Below are 17,517 nucleotides of genomic sequence, written 5' to 3'. Positions count from 1 at the left end.
ACCTATGGGCCCTAAATGTAATTTTAAGTATAATCTTAAATGTAATCTTAAATGCAATCTTTTAAGACACAGATAGGGTGAGATTACAGGCAGAAGATCAGGAGGCAAGGTGACCATGGGATAAAGTGGAGTGATGTTGCCCCAAGACAAAGAATGCGGACAGCCACCAAAGGCTGTAAGAGGCAAGGAAGACATGATCCAGCAGAGACTCCAGAGGAGATTATTAATGTCAGACTTCTAGCCTCCAGATCAGTGAAAGGCTACATTTCTGTTTTAAATAACTAAGTGTGTGGTAGTTTGTTAGAGCAGTCATGAAAAAGTAACATGCTCCCTTCTCCTGCCTCCAAAGAATGTATGAACTAGACTTCTGTAGATCAGAGTGAGAAAAGGGAGCTTGGATTTCAGCTCCTGTGAGTTGTTCTGTTCTACCTTAGAAGGAAATATACAAATGAAGAAAGGAGATTGTGCTAAGAAAGTACATCACCATTCAAGCCATGTTCTCAAATCTAGCCTAGGTGAGTTGATTGTCTATTCCAGCTTGTCTCAAGGTACAGTGTCCAGACGCCTCTGCCAGCTTGTCATCTGGTTAGCTTTTGCCATTAGAAGACATTTTGGGTTATTAAAAAGCAGGAGGAATGGTAACACTCTTGTTGGTTTGAAATAGTTCTTCTGGTGACAGTCATAGCTATGTGGACAATTGCAGAATCCTGTGCAATAAGCCCAATCCCAGGAGTGAAAACCTGTGCCACCCCATTGCCAGCAATCTCAGGAGAACAACTTTCTTTGGACTCTGGCTTTATTAGCAGCACTGATGGTACTTTGGACTCCAGGGAGTTAGTATGATCCTTTGAAATATTTACACCAAATACTGAATTCCTGTTACAGACTTTTATATGTGCATGTGGTTTTATTTTCCCATAATGAAAAAATGGACATCTCTTCCCATATTCAAAAGCAAGGACTTGAGAATTAGCGAGCAGATTGTTCTTTCATTGAAAGAGTTGGATCAGGTTAACTTTCAATTAACCATTCACTTAGTCCATCATTCTTCACTCACTCATATATTCATACACTAACTCTTTCCTCTTTGAATTATTCATCAGTCCATTCACTCATTGTGTGTTTCCTTAAATTTCAGGAATGATGGCAGGGAAAAGCAATGGAAAGATTGAACTAAAAACTCCTAGATCTGCATCAGGTACTATTTACTTAATTTGTGAATTATTTCATTCTTTGATATCCAGTCCTTAGTTTAGTGTGGTATTTTATAAAATCTAGCAAAATAAATGGTTGAAATGAGCGAAAAGGGGTATTTGGGGCTATTGCAAACCATTGAATAACACTGAGTTCAATTATATGCACAGGTGAGTATAAAATAATTTCTTAGTTTTAAATGGCAATAATTGTAGATTGATACTTTTCAAAATGAATCTTACAGAGATTTAGTGTTGGAGGATAATGCTTAAATATTTGGATACTTGCTACTGGTTTTAAGATTCTGTGAATGAATGATATCCATTACTTGGGCATTTCCTTTTTATATGACCTAAAGTGAGATTATTTTGAAAATTTGATAAATGGAAACATGGATAATTAGGAAATCATCTTTTAAAACCACTTTAAGCAAATTGGAGTTTTAAGAATAAAGACTGAATTTATTTTGAGATAAGACTATCTTTTTTTTTTTTTTTTTTTTCCACATAAGAGGGTTTATTAAGGAAACAGAGTGTCTCCCTGCAGGGTAAGAAAGAAAATGAGAGGAAAAGAGAGAGAGCACGCGCAAGAGAGAGTGTGAAAAGCGAGAAGGAGAAAGAATTGAGACAAGACTATCTTTAATTATGAAAAAAAAACAACACTTTTTTTCATTTGACTATTAACTTTACTGGATGACAAAACACAGACATTTTTCTGAATGAAAATGTTTGAGATATGGTAACTTCAAGAATCTCAGTGAGTTCATAAATTAAGAGAAATTATTGCATATAAAATAATAGGTCTTGGTTTTTTTTGCTGTTTGATTCTAAAATTTCCAGTAGGGCAATGTTTCTAAGCATGGATTAAATTGCCCTTCGCCTATATTTTCTACTTTTATTCTGTTGGTTGGCCTACCTTATATATGTTCTTCTTTAAGCAGTTTTGCAGAGAAAATGGAAAGAGGCCCCAAACAGTAAACTCACTGTGTAAAAAGTATTGGACTGACTCTTGATGCCTCAGGTTTTAAGTACACAGACACTCACCTGGATGTTCTGATGTCTTTGGGGGTCTTCTGTGGCTGGTATTTTATGCTGGGAGCTCCTTAAAGGAATCAAACATACAGACAGTGTGGAGTGAGGTTTCTGGAAGTAGACCTGAGGCTAGAAAGAGGAAAAAGTGCTTCTCTCTGGACTCAGGTGTAAAATTGCTTAGGGTGCAGAGAGGTGTGGGTCCACACATGGAGCAGACATGAAGAAGCTGGGTCATGTGACCATCCTTTAAGAAAACTTGAGGTTAGCTCTGGGATGGTGACACTATTGAGAGGTATCCTTTCCACTGCTTCTCCCTTCCATCATTCCTGAATGCCCAGGACATACTGTTAGAGTGTGGCATGTCTGATATCTATGCTTGCATGGTAAAGGAAAAGCAGCGTCTTTTCTCCAGAAGCCAGAGTGGGCAGTTTGGGAGCAGTGGTCACAGCAAGGAGAAGGTGGTCGTGAACCCCCCCCCCACCCACCCACCCAAGCAGCAGTCTCGTAGGGAGTGTCAGGCCAGGAAAATCTCAAAAGCTTCTCAGTCCAAATTCAGGCATTCAAGTCTTTAGGGGGCTTATATTTTCCTTTTAGAAAAGATTGTCTTTCTTTTAAGTCACAAATCAGACACTGACACATTTAAGTGACATCAATATGATCACCTGCCTCAGTATTCACCTTCTGGTTTAGTGAAGAAAGGAGCATTGTGTGGACATATGATCAGAGCAAGACCCAAGTCTCTGAATCTTACTCATGAACTTTGTGAGTTTGGGCAATTAAAATCTCTTAGTTATGCCAGGAAGTAAAAGAATTCCACTTGATTAATATATTTTTAATAGTGTTCACAGATTCCACAATGATTTGATTTTCAGTTTTCATTTTAATATTTAAACATATGTTGAGCTATTTTATCTTGGGGCCGGATGATTGTATCATTTGAGTAGGGGGAAGGGTGGTAAAGAGTGATGGTTTATATTAGTTCTTTAGATTGTTCTGTGGTATTTAAATCCTCTACAGAATATTAAAATCTATTAAGTCAGAATGTGTTGGGGTTTGGTCTGGAGTTCTAATGTGCAAGAGAGAGAGAGAGAGAGAGAGAGAGAGAGAGAGAGAGAAAGTGAGTTTGTGTGTGTAACAACCTTAGGTATTCTAGGTTGTCATCCATTGACTATAATTGAGGACCACTAAATTAAACAGAGGGAATGGGAAACTGTGTCCCATGGTCAATACCAAGAGTGATTAATCTGGCAGCAGAATTTATAATTGGCCCTCAGCTGCTGCTATTTAGTATGTGATATGTGCGTCCTTGGTAATTTCCCGTGGTACCTAAGGTTGAAAAAAGATGCCAAACTTCTCCAACAATCTGGAATTTTATTCCATCCATATACATGCATAGTAACAACATTTGTTGAGAAATTATTTCTATCAGAAGTAGAACATTATCTTTGTGATCACCAGGTGCAGTATTGCTACTCTTATATTTAAATAGATCTTATATATGAATTAAATTCATACTTGCAGCATTGAGTTTAGGGTTTCAATTTAGACTGTGCCTTTCAAAAGATAAAACTGATTAATACTACCTCATTACAATACTGCTTCCAGTAATTTTGTTCATTCTTTATAAAGTATTGCATTTAACAGCAAAGGTTTAAAAATTGAGACAGAGCTGCATCAGCGAAAGAAAATACAAGTACTATACAAGAAAAAAATTGCCATCTTCATTTAACATACATGTTTAAGATTAAGAAAATGGACAGAAACATACGGCTACATACAAATGCAAAGCCTAGTGACTAAGAGACTGTATCTGCTAAAATATAAAGTGCAAACGGGGCCTGATTATCCAAGAATTGAAATCTTAAGGCGAACTTATAGCATGTGTATTTAGAACATCTTTGCAAGTTATATTTTAGCATATACATATATCTGCAACAGCATATAAGAAAAAATCAAGATACACAAGTGCTTTTGAAGCTATTTCTAAAATGCTTTTCTGTATTGTTTGTGACTATTTTCTTTAAAAGCTACTATACAGTGCAAACCATATGTGCTACACAATAACTATACAATAACATTACAAATGACTTTAATATAAAGTTTTTAAATAAAAAATAACATAACCACAGCTATGAATACTGCTGGTAAAATAAATTAAATTTTTTTTGAAAATGGCACCAATAATACACTTTACTAATGGACTGTAATGAAATTACATCTTAAGTCTTCAACTCAGCCATAATGAATTATCTCCTGATTGCCCAGATGTAATTCAAACAGCTTTATTTTTTTTTAAATTTTTTTTTCTGGACTGGTTAGAACAACATACTAAACACTGGTACCAAAGGTGACTGATGTTTATTTATTTAGTTAGTTCATTTGACGTGTTCCGCTGCATGTGATGAACAATAAAACTTCTTGTGAGTTATAAAGTTTGAAAGGTTGTTGAACTGGATATCGCACAGCCGGCAATATTTCCCACTGGTTGGGGCCTGCGTGGAGCCATTTACCCCTTTTGCTATACTAGACAACTGTTCCTCTGCTGAGGGAATTCCTGGTGAGACATTCTCATTCGCAGCTAATGGGTTCTCAGAGATCCACGTGGGAGATTTGTGGCCATCTTCATGCTGAGGATTCTGGGAAATGTTCTCTTGCTGGGGGTTGGCAGCAGGTCTCTCATCTTGTTTCAGTCCACCGTTCACTATTACCATGCCTCTATTTTTGGGCAACAGTGGCAGAGAATCTTTCTTCGGCACAGAGCACCCATTTGAGGAAGCCTGGCCTTTAGGAGATTCATTTTCTGCATTTGTGCTTTGCTCTATGTCAGTGTTATGGATGACAAGAGAACCAGAAATATAATCGCTTGGCTTTATGCCATAATATGGAGAAAGCTGGTCGGCTCCTTTTGCCTTCTTTATTGCTCCAGGGTAAAGGCATTGTGGAAGGAACAAATGTTTGTTTTCTTCTTTTGTAGCAATGAGTTGAGCGGCTTCACTAAAGACTTTTAGGCCTTGCAGGGTTGCTAAATGGGATGAAAATAAGTTTCCATTGGGGGAAGGCTGCTTCAGATTCCCATTTTTCTCGCATTTTATTATGCTTCTCTCATAACTGACATCAGGGCTGCTCCGTTCACTTTCCGGATTCGGAAACGCTTTGCCATCCAGTTGGCCCAGGTCATTACGCTGATGTGCGGTGACTGGGCAGAAATTCTGCTTGTGGGCCAGGTAGTTTTCCACCTTATTGAAGCTGATCTTGCACACAGTGCATTCATGGTAGTCCAGCAGCCTTTTGGGAGATGTGGTTGTCCGCTCAGACTGGGGTAAACACTTTTTGCTGAGATCTATGGGCACGTCCATCTCCAGGCATGAAACACTGGAATGAGTAGTGTCACATTTGGAAACTGGAACACATTTGTTGATCGTCAGAGAAGTTTCCAAGTGCTTTGAGACAATTCCTGGAAAAATATCACATCTTGGGTGGTAGCACTCTCCTAGCCCTTCTGTGGGTTCTTGAGTGGAGGTACAAGGATTGCTGAGGTTGGCTACATCGAGAAATCGCTGTTGGACCAGTGGAGGTCTCTGTTCCTGCTCAGGTAGGCACATCTCATACATCTTCCTGCGCTTGCGTGTACGCATGGTTCTCTGCATGGCAGGCACTTTGTTGGAAGCAGATCTCTTTAGTGGAGGATCATGGCGTGTAGCACAGTAATACTGTTTATGGACCATGTATGTTTCGTGCCGGCTGAAGGTAATGTTGCAAGCTTCACAGGTAGTCTTATTTGGGTCACTTTCCCCATCCACTAAGGGGACACTGGGATTTTTCACATCAACAGGTTTTCCATTAATTTTGTCATCACTACTATTGGAAGTGGAGAGCTTCTTGGCTTGAGTAGGAAAGTCCTTGTCATGGCCCTTCCCATTTGGCCCAATTAAATCTAAAACTGTGGAAGAATTGATGCAGGATGTTTGAAGAAGTGGGTTCTCGGGATCAGTAGAATGAGCAGCTGGGTTGAGAAGGTTTATGGATGTCTGGCCAGTGTTGGGACTCACAGCTTCAGGCATCTTTTCTGAAACTCCAGGGAACTCTGGGGACTTGGCCATCTGCTGCCATCGGCTACTGCAATAATGTTTTTTGTGTACTAGATAATTATCCAAATTATTGAAAGTTATGTTGCACTCAAAACAAGTAGCCCCCTTGGGCATCAAGGGGCTGTAAATTACAGGAGGGTAGCTACTGCTTCCGTGCCTCAGTCGCCGATGCACCAACTCAGACATCTTGGCTAAGATCTCTGAAGCTTGGGGGACCATTGTGATATCTTGGGGGAAAGCAAACTGAGATAGGAAAGGGCCCACAGGGAAAGAAGGCCCAATATTAGGCTGAACCGGAGATGAGGCTAGTCTTGGGCTGGAGGGCTCAGACTTAATTTTCGTGTATGAAAAGCTTTGTTTGTTTGTTGCAGGCTGTATTTCTGGTCTCTGGTTAGTGAGAAAGAGCTGAGTCTTTTTTTCACACTTGTCCAGCTCTGTGTCAGAGCTCGCATCCTTAGTCTGCATGGCCTTTTGACTCTGCGGGAGTTCTCTGGCCAACACGTCTGTGGCTGGCTGTAAGCTGTCTTCAGTTCCACTTGGAGAGTGCTCCATGTCACTTTCTCTGGGGAGTTTTCCACTAGGGACATGGAGCTCCTGGTGCTGCAATAACTCCCTCTGAGTCTGGAAGCCGAAATGGCAGTGATTACATCGGAAGGCAGCTTGAGTGAGATGGGAGAACAGGTGTTGGTGAAAGTTGATCACGGAATCAGCAGTGTAGCTGCAGACGGTGCATTTTAGACTAGCACCAGGGGGCAGGAATTCTTCCATTTTCACTCCTGGAGAGACACATAAAATAAAAACACTGAGAACCACACGTGTTGGTTTTCTAATGACAGGAATCTTGCTAATGACTAATGTCTTCTAACAGTAGAAATTGAAATCTTTCAGAATCTCATTTGTGATATTAACTTTTTTTCTTATGACACATGAGATAGTAATAGTTTCTTAAGCACTTCCGTGAGTATTATGTGATAGAGATGGGATAAGTGTCACGACCTCCACTCCGTGAATCCATGAGTCAGGGAATAAACTCAGCAAAGCTAAAGGAATTGATTTTGGCCATTAAATATTAAGTGATGGAGCCCTGCCTAAGACTTTGGTTCTATAATCCCTAATCCAATAACCTTCTACAGTAGGGAGCAATGAGTATTCATTAGGTTACTATTGAAAACCCTTGTGCAAGTAAGTAACATACTACATCTTTATTCAAAAGAATTAAAATAGGAACCACTTTGTAAAGTACTTAATAACTTCCTAATTTATCTTTGTTATAAATCCAGAATCTTATTCACCAGTTTTGCTGAACATGGTTTAGCTCCATCCAGGGCTAATATTTGACTGGATAACAACAGTACACTAGTGTGAATATTTTCGACTGGTCTCTATGTTGATTGATCACTACCTTCTTTAAAATCAGTTATTAAATATTGTGAATATCACCATAGACGGTGGTTGGTAGTTTCCATTTGTCTTCATATGTTTAAATTGGACTTGACTCATTCTCTCTGCCCTCTAAACTGAGAATTGACTTTTATACTAATAAGCAGAATGTATGGCAAAGGTATCCAATCCTGTAGTGATAAAAGGGTACTTAATTACTATTCTTTTCTCCTTAACTAAACCAAAACTCATTTTTCAAGTTAGCTGAAAAGACCCTCTATTGATATTCTTTCTGTTTTGTGCATGAATTTAGTCCCCAGTGGAAACAACCACCCCATTTCTGCCTACCCTGCTTAATCTTCTGTGTGAAGGCAACTCATTTGTAGGGCAACAGAAAAGGTGAACAAAAAGAAAATACTTTTACAGATGCAAAGATGAAGGTTTGCACTGCATTAGAACATTGGAAATAGGAGCCAGTTTTTAAAAAATCTTATCACCATTTCAGTTTTTAAACTATTTAACCTAGGTGAAAATAGTCAGGAAAGTTACCCAGAATTGTCCTACAAGTTTTGTATGAGATATTGAGGAACTGTGATTCCCAAATTCTAGTATGCTCCATCCAGAAATGTACCTAAAAATATTTAAGGTAAATACGACTCTGTAAATGTCATTAATTTGATTTATTTAGGAAAATATGAGAATTAGGATGCTATGAGATTAAACTAATGATTATTGGCATACAATTCCAAAATAAATGGGCCTTGTTGCCACTTTGCTGTTAAGGGTAACTTAAAAACTTATTTTTCATCCTCATTTTTCTTAAAGGAATTGAAAAACAGCACTAAAAGTATCTTTATGTCATAAAAACAGACTAAACTCTAACAATGCACACTTTGGAAGTCAAAGACCTTTTATAGTTCCATATTTAAAAGTTAATTTCCTTGAATGTGATTTTAATTGTATCTATCAAAATAACAGCTTTATTTCAATGTAACAAATGCTTATTTTAATGTACCTACCATTTCTTCCCTACCATATGGGAAACACTATAGTTAATCTTCAAAGATCACTTGACACTTGAAGCAATGAATGTTAATGACAATATACAAAGGGTATTGAGACTTTCATTTGAAAATGATGCTGTTTTGCCTCAACTGAAGAAGCAGAATGATTTGTCTTGCAGTCTGAGACTGTGTTAGAAAAGAAATCAGATTCAAGTTCTCTAAGTGAAATGTACTGCGTATCCATGGCCCAAGATGATACTGGTTGGTTCAGCAAAATAGATCATATAGATGGATAGGTAGGTAGATAGATACAAAATGAGGTGAGACATATGTATGTGTTGTATGTATAGAAAGAATAGAAGATCCTAGAGCAACAGCTGAAATAGAAGTGCCCTTACCACTGTGTGAATTCAGGTGCATTTCCAGAGCTCGGGCATTTGAAAAGCTCTTTGTGCATTGTGGGAAGGGACATAGGCTGGAAATCTGATGAGCACTGTCTTCGTTTTCTTCTGACACTGGAGCGGCTTCTCTTTGCCTCCCACTACAGTAGTACATCAAATGGGCTTGCAGATTCCGCTCGCTCCGGTACCAGATTCCACAGGACTTGCAAGGGAATATATCTTCTGCAGGCAAAAACACAGAGCCACATTAGCTACTGTCCATTTGGAGACAGTCAAGGGTAAAGCAGAATTTGGTTCAATTTTTCTTAGACGTCTGCTCTCAGGTTCTGAGTTAGACAATCAGACAGACAGTGATGAGTACCATTTGGATGTTGTTCTGTGGTCTGGGACAAGGCTTTTTAAAGAAAAGTTATACTCTGCAATTCAGCTTCCCACAAATTCTTTAGAAAATAGTACCATAATTTTTATTTGTTCTTCTTAGTTATACATGACAGTAGAATCTATTTTGGTATATTTATACAAACATGGAATATATCTCATTCTAAGTAGAATCCCAGTCATGTGATATCACACTATTGTATTGGCAACTCCATCTAGGGGTTGTTTAGCAGCATTAAAATGGGATCTTAATTAGATAAGATATATTCCATGCTTATATAATTTTAAAATGGATTCTACTGTCATGTGTCAATGAAAAGAAACAATAAAAAGTAAAGTTAAAAAATAAAATAGTACTATAGTGGATTCCATTTTTAAAAGAACAAAACATTAATTTTAAGTTGTACTTATGGTTTGGAAAAATATTCATTTATAAATAGTGATGCAAATTGGTTTATTTGATTGATTTAAAGGTAAACATCGCATGACTAGACTAAACATAGATGCAATGCCAAGCCTTGACATCACGTGTTCATTCGATGATTACAGAGTGCCTGTGGTGTGTCAGAGTCTATGTTGGGCTGGGTATAAAACAAAAGGAGAGACTGAACAGCTTTCATTAAGGAGCTTACAGTCTGCTGGGGTGAATAAACAAGTGGTCACAGTTACATTACAGCCTGATGACTTATTCCAGTGGAGGTTTCTGATGGTTTTCTGGGGCATGGAAAGAGATGCTTGCTAGGTTGTTGGGGACAGGGACTGGCAGGAGGAGGAGAATAGAGAATGTCTTACAGGGAAGCTGATAATATGCCTAAGCTGAGGTGTAAAGATGAAATGAAGTTAGTCATAGAGAGAAAAAGGTTGGGATCTTCCTGATCCAGGGAATAGCGCAGGAAAAGCCATGGTAGCCTGAGAGGGGTCTGGATGAGGGCTGAGAAGTTAGTCTATATGTTGAGGCAAAAGGCATTCTCAGGGGACTGGAAAGAAGAAACTGTAGAAAGCAGTGACAGACTATGAAAGATCTTGCAGACTATCTGAAGTTTAGATTTTCTCCCAATGATTGTGAAGATTCACTGAGTAATTTCAAGTAAAAGTCTTGACAGAATGAGAATTATAGAGACAGCAGTAGAGTCTAGTTTTGAAGGTTGTAAATTTGGAAGGAAGACTTTGGACCAGTAGGAGGCAATTGCAGTAATCTAAAGTGCCATATGACAGAATTTGAGTTGCAATTCACCATCATTTCAGTTGTATTAAGTCATGCTGGGAAACGTAACACTCTTGTCTTCACTCATGGAAAGTTTCTCCTTTTGTGTTTTAACCCTCATCCAATGATAGGTAAAGAAACCAGGGTTGAGGAATTGTCCTTGATCACAGATGTGGTTCAAGTAGGATGGGAATCTAGGCCTAAATACTCTTCCATAATTCCTCAATGGCAAAAGAGGCAGTTAGGAAGGAAAATTAATATTAAGGAAGTAGAGATGAATGAAAGAAATAATCGATACTTTGCAATCAGATGCTGGAGCAGATGGATAAAGTTGTTTTGTGCTCCATTTCTTGTCAGCATTTCTGTGAAAGTAATGGCTTCATTCATCTATATACAGAACAGAAGCAGGAGAGATGATGACTTGAGGCTGGAGCACCTATGTGTGACCCAATCTGACACTGTGTTGTACAGAATTGGCCCTTTGGTAGAGAAACGGAGCACCATCCTGAGGCATGCTGGATATCATGGAATCCACCACCAACTATAAATCAATTGTTCATAAATTACAAGTCTAGCTGTTTCTGCCAAGTTTTAGGTGTCTGTTGCTGCTTTTCCCGTGTTCCTTTGCATTTCTTACAGAAATATGAGATTCCACATATCTAACGTGACTACATGGCCCAGATGGCTTGGTGTAGTCCCACTTTATTTATTTACTCTAAAGAATGCTGTTAAAGTAAGAAAATAATTATCACTGAATGTTCTACTTTTGGACATCTCAAGATTTCATTATCATCTCTAGATTTCTGTTCTATATCAGAGTCTCAGGAAACTTCAAGGAGAATTTTGATTAAATGTATTTTTTTGGCTTGCCTATTTAGTATTCATTCTCTTTTTCAAATGTGAACACTACTCATGTTTTCTCACAGAGCTCCACAAAAAGATATTTATCTTGAATACAGGTCCTGGGACTCTTAGATCACTGCTTTTCTATCATATAAAGTGCCACATTGGCTGGGAGTGACGGCACATGACTATATTTCAGCTACAAAGAAGCCTGAGGCTGGAGAATCACAAGTTCAAGGCCAGCCTGGCAACTTAGTGAGATCATCTTAAAATAAAATTTAAAAATTGCCTGGGAAAGCTCAGAGGGAGAATGCTTCTGGGTTCAATTCCCGGTACTTAGAAAAAAAAAAAAAAAAAAAAGTGCCACTTTGTGTATTCAAGGAATATAAACTAAACTCAATATTCATTTTAATACAATAAGATCACAAAGGCAAATTTGCCAGAGCATAATTTCAAATTCTCCATATAAAATATTCATAACTTACATATATTTTTCTTTATTTCCTTATTAAAAAATCACCCAGGCTATACTTCCTTTCCATTAGTGTATATAATTAAAATTTGATTTGGTGTTTTGCATTTTTTTCTTTTCTGTTTTTAACTCTATGTCTCTTAAAGAATACTAAAATCATTCTACCATAGAAACATCAGTGAAAGCTGCTGGGCTTCTCATAGCTAGGTAGCTATGAATATTATTCAACTAGTTTAGAATGTCAGTTTTTCTCTGTGTGTGACATTTAAGAATCCAGCATCCAACCTGAAATGGTTGAATTTAAGTGTTCTTTCTGTATTCCCATGAGAAGAAATCTCACACATACATGTGCTCACACCACACACACACACACACACACACACACACACACAGGATACAATGAGGCCACAATAGTGGAGGAAAAAAGTCTGTCCCTGGCTGCCTGTCAGTAGACATTTTTTCCCCCATAAATAGCCCTCACCTCCACAAAGCTGGGCTGTAGCACTCAGCACTTACTGTTGACAATAGCTGTAGGCAGAATAGAAGCCATGGCCGCTTGCTGAGGAAGCAGCTGAATTGAGTCCAGCAGGCGTGCAGGGTACATCCCTTCTGTGAGAGTCATCTGACTGGCAGCTTGTAGCCTTGAGTCAAAATCCACCACAAAGGCAATTAGCTCTTCACCCTCAGAGATGGCCTTTGTCGTTGTGCACCACAGCTGACCCCCTATTAAGAAGAAAAAGGGAAGAGGAAGACAGAATTGACATGGGACTCTCCAGCTGCTGTGGGCTAAAGTGATGTCAAGAGCACCTTCTCATGTGGTGCACATCTGTTTCTGCTGGGTAGGGTGTTTGATCAAGACCACAGCTGTGCTCCCCAGCCTGCCTCTGTGGAGAAATGGATTCCTTAAATTGTTTAGTGATTGGGAGTAGAAGACTAACGTAGACGTCATCTGTAGAGTTTTGTCAACTGTCTGCCTTGTGGGGCATACCTGATCATGAAGCACGCTATTATATTGGTACAGTGCCTGAAGACCAGCACGGTAGGGACCCAACTGCAGAAATTGATTTCTGAGGAGCACTGTGTCTTAGGGAAGAAGTTCTTTCTTTCTTTTTCCATCCCTCTCTCCTTCTCCCACCATCCTTCTCTCTCTATATATTATATACCTATTTTTATATCAATATTATATCAACAATAGATGCCTGAAACTACAAAACAAGTGAATTAGAAATCTAGAAAACTAAAATAAAATTCTAGGAAGTATGACTGCCATTTTTGTTTTTTTTGTTTTTTACTTTGCCTGAGTGATCTTATAGAATATTCTTTATAATGTAGCTTCTTTATCTCCATTTACCCTGATTGAACTTACTGAAAAGAAGATATGGCAAAGATTCTTTTCAAAAAGGCTTATTTAAATAAAGATTTGTTTAAATGAAAAGAACCCTGTCTTCAAACACTAAGATATACTCTGGCTCTGCGTTTCAAATGATCACGTGTGGTGCATTAAAAAGAAAAATTAACTATGCAAGTACATCTTCTAATGTATTGGAATGTGATAGTGAATTCTCATTTATTTAACATGTTTAGACAGGCAAAGCACTTATATTTTGTTATCTACACTCTCAGGCCTAGATATGTATCCTATACAGTTATGTCTGAAATAATGTGGCATACTTGATATGTTATAAAGCTTCTTTTTCCCCATTGTGTATACATTGGAAGGCTGTATATTGTACTCATTAAGCAAAAAAAAATGTACCCATTTTGATAAGTCATATTGCTCTGTTTATCTTTCAGCATAAATGCCTTTTCAACTGCACTTCATTTTTTTCCACCCTCGGAGATCATGGTTGTTAAACAACTTGTGGTAAAAATCTAGAGGGGAAGATAACAAAGGCATATGACATGCAGAGCTGCACAGAAGAGCCAAGGTGGTGCTTTCGAGAAACTGTGGGTCATTAATTAAGTTGGCCTGTAAAGGTGGGAAAGTAAGCAAATAAGACACTATCTGTTAGAGTACGTGTTTGTGAAAAAAATAAAATAAAATGAAACTAGAATTATAGTCTTTGAATCTGTGAGACAATTTCAAAGTAAAACACAAATACACTGAAACACTAGAAAATGACTTTTTTTTTTTTTTTTTTTTTTCCTATTTGACACTCATATGTCAGAGAGTATACGGGTTTACCACAGTTAAATAAAACAGATATATTTTGGCACTGATTTATTTATCTCCAAGCATTAGACACTAAACTGCATCACGGTGGAATCAGATGAGAATGGAAGCAGGAGTGTGGTATTTCCACAGGGCCACGTTCTCTCAGACATCTTCTGCTTTCAGATGCTATGCCTTCTCTGATGTGCACACAGATCTACAAACTACTTACAGCTGCAGGCAAGGGAATCATTTGCACCTAATCTTTCCTCTGGGGAATGTAGGCTAAAGTTTATTAAGTGAGTCTGTATAATAAGGAGGTGGGGAGGGCAAAGCAAAGAACCACCATTCAGATTTACCTTATAGCATTGGCCTTTTGGAGTCACTAGATTTCAATGATGAAATCCACATTCTTGGTAAATCAGGCTTTGATTTAAATCAGGTCCCTTTCACAAAAGTAAGGACAAGTTTGACTTAGCACCCAGGAGAAGTAGAGATTTTAGAAAGGTACCACTTATAGGTAATCTTTATCAACACAGTGAACTATGTAGCAAGACAACGAAACATTTGTGCTCAAATTTTGAACCAAAAAAAATAAGATTGAAAATATTAAGTGCAAAGAAAGGTAAACAAAAAATAAATTTTCATACATAATTAAATAACCTAGCGATTGTAGTATAATTCTGTGTTCTCAGATGTACCCAGTAAAGTTCCACATATTATCATCTTTACCACTTTATCTCTAATTTTACAATTAGTTGGAACCTATCACTTTAAAAAACTGCATTAGACCAACCAGGTACCATGTAGACTTGATGAGGAAGTCAGTAGTTTGAGGGTTTAATTTTTCAAATCATTCATTCATCAGCTATTCAATGAAATGAATTTTCTGCTGTGTACCAGGCTGGGCTCTGTGGCTTCCCTCATAGCTACTCAATGAGAGCACATATATACAAACAGATAAATTATGTCACCACATCCAGGAGGTTGTGCCCTAATGCTAATGAAAATGTGAGGGAAATGAGTCACTGGTACTTCTTGGGGGAATTTGATGAGACATCCAAAGCAAACTTTTTATTGACTCTTGAAGAATTCAATCATACTTTACTAACCATAATTTATTAAACAGAACAAAATGGATTGAACAACAACAAAAAATAAATAAATAATATGTGTAGGTAGGAATCAGCAGATGCCTCATTATTGGCCAGGAAATGAGTATGTATGCAAGAACAGAATTATGGAGGAGACTGAATGTTTCTGGTCACATGCCTTGAGCTTAGAGTCTGAGGAGACTGTGTGCTGAAGCCAGCTTATTCTGTACCACGGAATGGAAAGTGATATGTTGAATGTTGATTGACATCACACTGGTAGCTTGAAATTGGCCATGGCGAGGGTGATAGCGTTTTCCATGGGAACTGGAAAATGGTACAAATCAAGGTTTCTTGTCAAAAAAGCTTAGAGTAGGATAAGAGGGCTTTGAATGTAACCAAACAGTTGCATGGGCTCAAGGTAGGGAGATAGTATACATTGTTTGAATGAAGAAACACAAACTCAATGTGAAATTATTTTCCCCTCACAGTATAGAGAGAGGAAACTGCATGGGTAGAACAAGTTACATGACAGCCATTTGGAGACTATTGTACTATTTTCAGTTGTGAGAACTGTAAATTGTGAGGAAGAGAGAGCCAGGTTCAAGAGACATAGTGAAGAGAGGGCTATGGTGATTTTGTGAGAAGAGCAAGAGAAAGAAAGCTGTTGACAAGACACCAAGGGTTCTGTCCTGGAGAACAAGGTGGTGGTGATGTCATTAACAAGGTACTAAGCTGGTGTATTAACCACTGGTGTTATAGGGACTACAGCGACACACAGTGGTATTCAATAGGAGTACTTTCATTGAACCTTATAAGCAAGGAGGTTTATGTCCTTCGTCTCTTTTAATTATGTCAATTATTCTCTGAGATAGGTGATATTTTCCTCACTTGAGAATTGAGAAAACTGAAGTTTAGAAGAATTAACTAACTCCCAAAGCTACATAGGTAGTCCACAGCAGAATCATAACTTTGACTTTTGTCTATACAAATCCAAGGTCCATGTGTACATGGAAGTAATGAATTCTGCTTAGAAAATGAAAATTTTGAGAAACTTAAGAGGCATCTTGGCTAATGTAGCTAAAAGGCAGTTGGAGATTGGAGAAGACATACAGATTGAAGGAAAAAAATATTTTGCAAGTCATCCACACATTCTAAATGACTAAGAATGCTCCTCACACTGATGTGGTAAACCAAGAGGAACAGAGAGTGAAATTTGTGGTATGTTGACATTTAGGGTGTGAGCAGGGGAGAAGGGTTCACTAAAAAATACAAAGAGCGTATTTTTGGAAAATCCAAGAAAATAGCACTGCAATAAATTAAGGGTTGGCTTTTTTTCTTTAGTCGAGCTTTTCAATTGGGGCATATAGTATATATAACTTGAAGGAACATTTACAGGGCAAGATAGCCCAAGAATTACAATTTTGATGACTGATTCAAATAAAGTTGTTGAAGTGTGATTACTAAAAGGGATTTCTGACCCCATTTGGAAGAAGTATGGGCAATGGAGCCAGATTGCTTGGTGCAAATCCTGGCTCTGTCACTTGTTAACTGATGTGAAAATTGTTGCCTTAGAAATCTACCTATCAGTTTTCTCATTCTTGAAAATAAGAATGATGATAAAAAGAGTTGAACTTATAGTGTTATTAGAGGGTTAAGTGAGTGAATATATGTAAAAATTTAAAAACAGCACCCACATGTAAGTGTTATATATTTGTTAAGTATTATCCTTTTGGTTTGATCTTGTTGGAGCTACTATCCTCATTTCCCACTTCCCAGCTAAATCCAAGATGAAAGAAATCTCACCAGAAAAGACAAATTGATGAATTCAATGAGCAAATGTATCCATGCTTCACTGGAAGCATCTAACTCACTTCAGAAAAGTAGATCAAGGCTACATCCACTATAGATTAGAAACAGAAATAGTTTAATAGAAATAGAAAATAGAAATACAATTTCATATAGAGGTAGTTTCTAGCAGCGTGTGTGGGTTTGAGGAGGAAGGCTTACCCTCCTTTTTTAGAGCTGTGATAGAAGCTGCCAACTCTGATTCACAATCATGTGGAATGCAGGAGTATTCTTCTTGATTAAGAAGCAATTGGAGGGCATGAAAATGCTGTCTGTTGACATTAAGCTATTTTGGTACCATATACCAATTAACCTCATGTTCAATGGAAACAAATCATAAGGCATTACATTTGGCTTTGACATGGGAACACCATTATCATAAAACAGAAAATAACAAGAATTGGTGGGATGTAGAGAAACAGGAATATTTA

At 37.9% G+C, this 17,517-nt stretch overlaps 1 protein-coding gene across 2 annotated transcripts in view; it reads right to left on the bottom strand.

The window, feature by feature from the left end:
- Positions 1–4,482: 4,482 nt before the first annotated feature.
- The window catches only part of ZFPM2 (zinc finger protein, FOG family member 2), a 417,497-nt gene continuing 404,462 nt past the window's right edge, over positions 4,483–17,517 (bottom strand). For both annotated transcript variants that reach the window (XM_079105159.1, XM_079105158.1), the window contains 3 exons: positions 12,512–12,718; positions 9,096–9,320; positions 4,483–7,089 (listed from right to left, as the gene is read on the bottom strand). In XM_079105159.1, coding sequence (XP_078961285.1) covers positions 4,601–7,089; positions 9,096–9,320; positions 12,512–12,718 — 2,921 coding nt within the window. In that variant the 3' untranslated portion in view covers positions 4,483–4,600. The remainder of the gene's footprint in view (positions 7,090–9,095; positions 9,321–12,511; positions 12,719–17,517) is intronic.

Source organism: Sciurus vulgaris, assembly GCF_902686455.1.
Source record: "Sciurus vulgaris genome assembly, chromosome: 1".
Lineage (NCBI taxonomy): Eukaryota > Metazoa > Chordata > Mammalia > Rodentia > Sciuridae > Sciurus > Sciurus vulgaris.
Note: the sequence above shows the minus strand (reverse complement) of the source record. Positions and strands in the feature narration are given on the sequence as shown.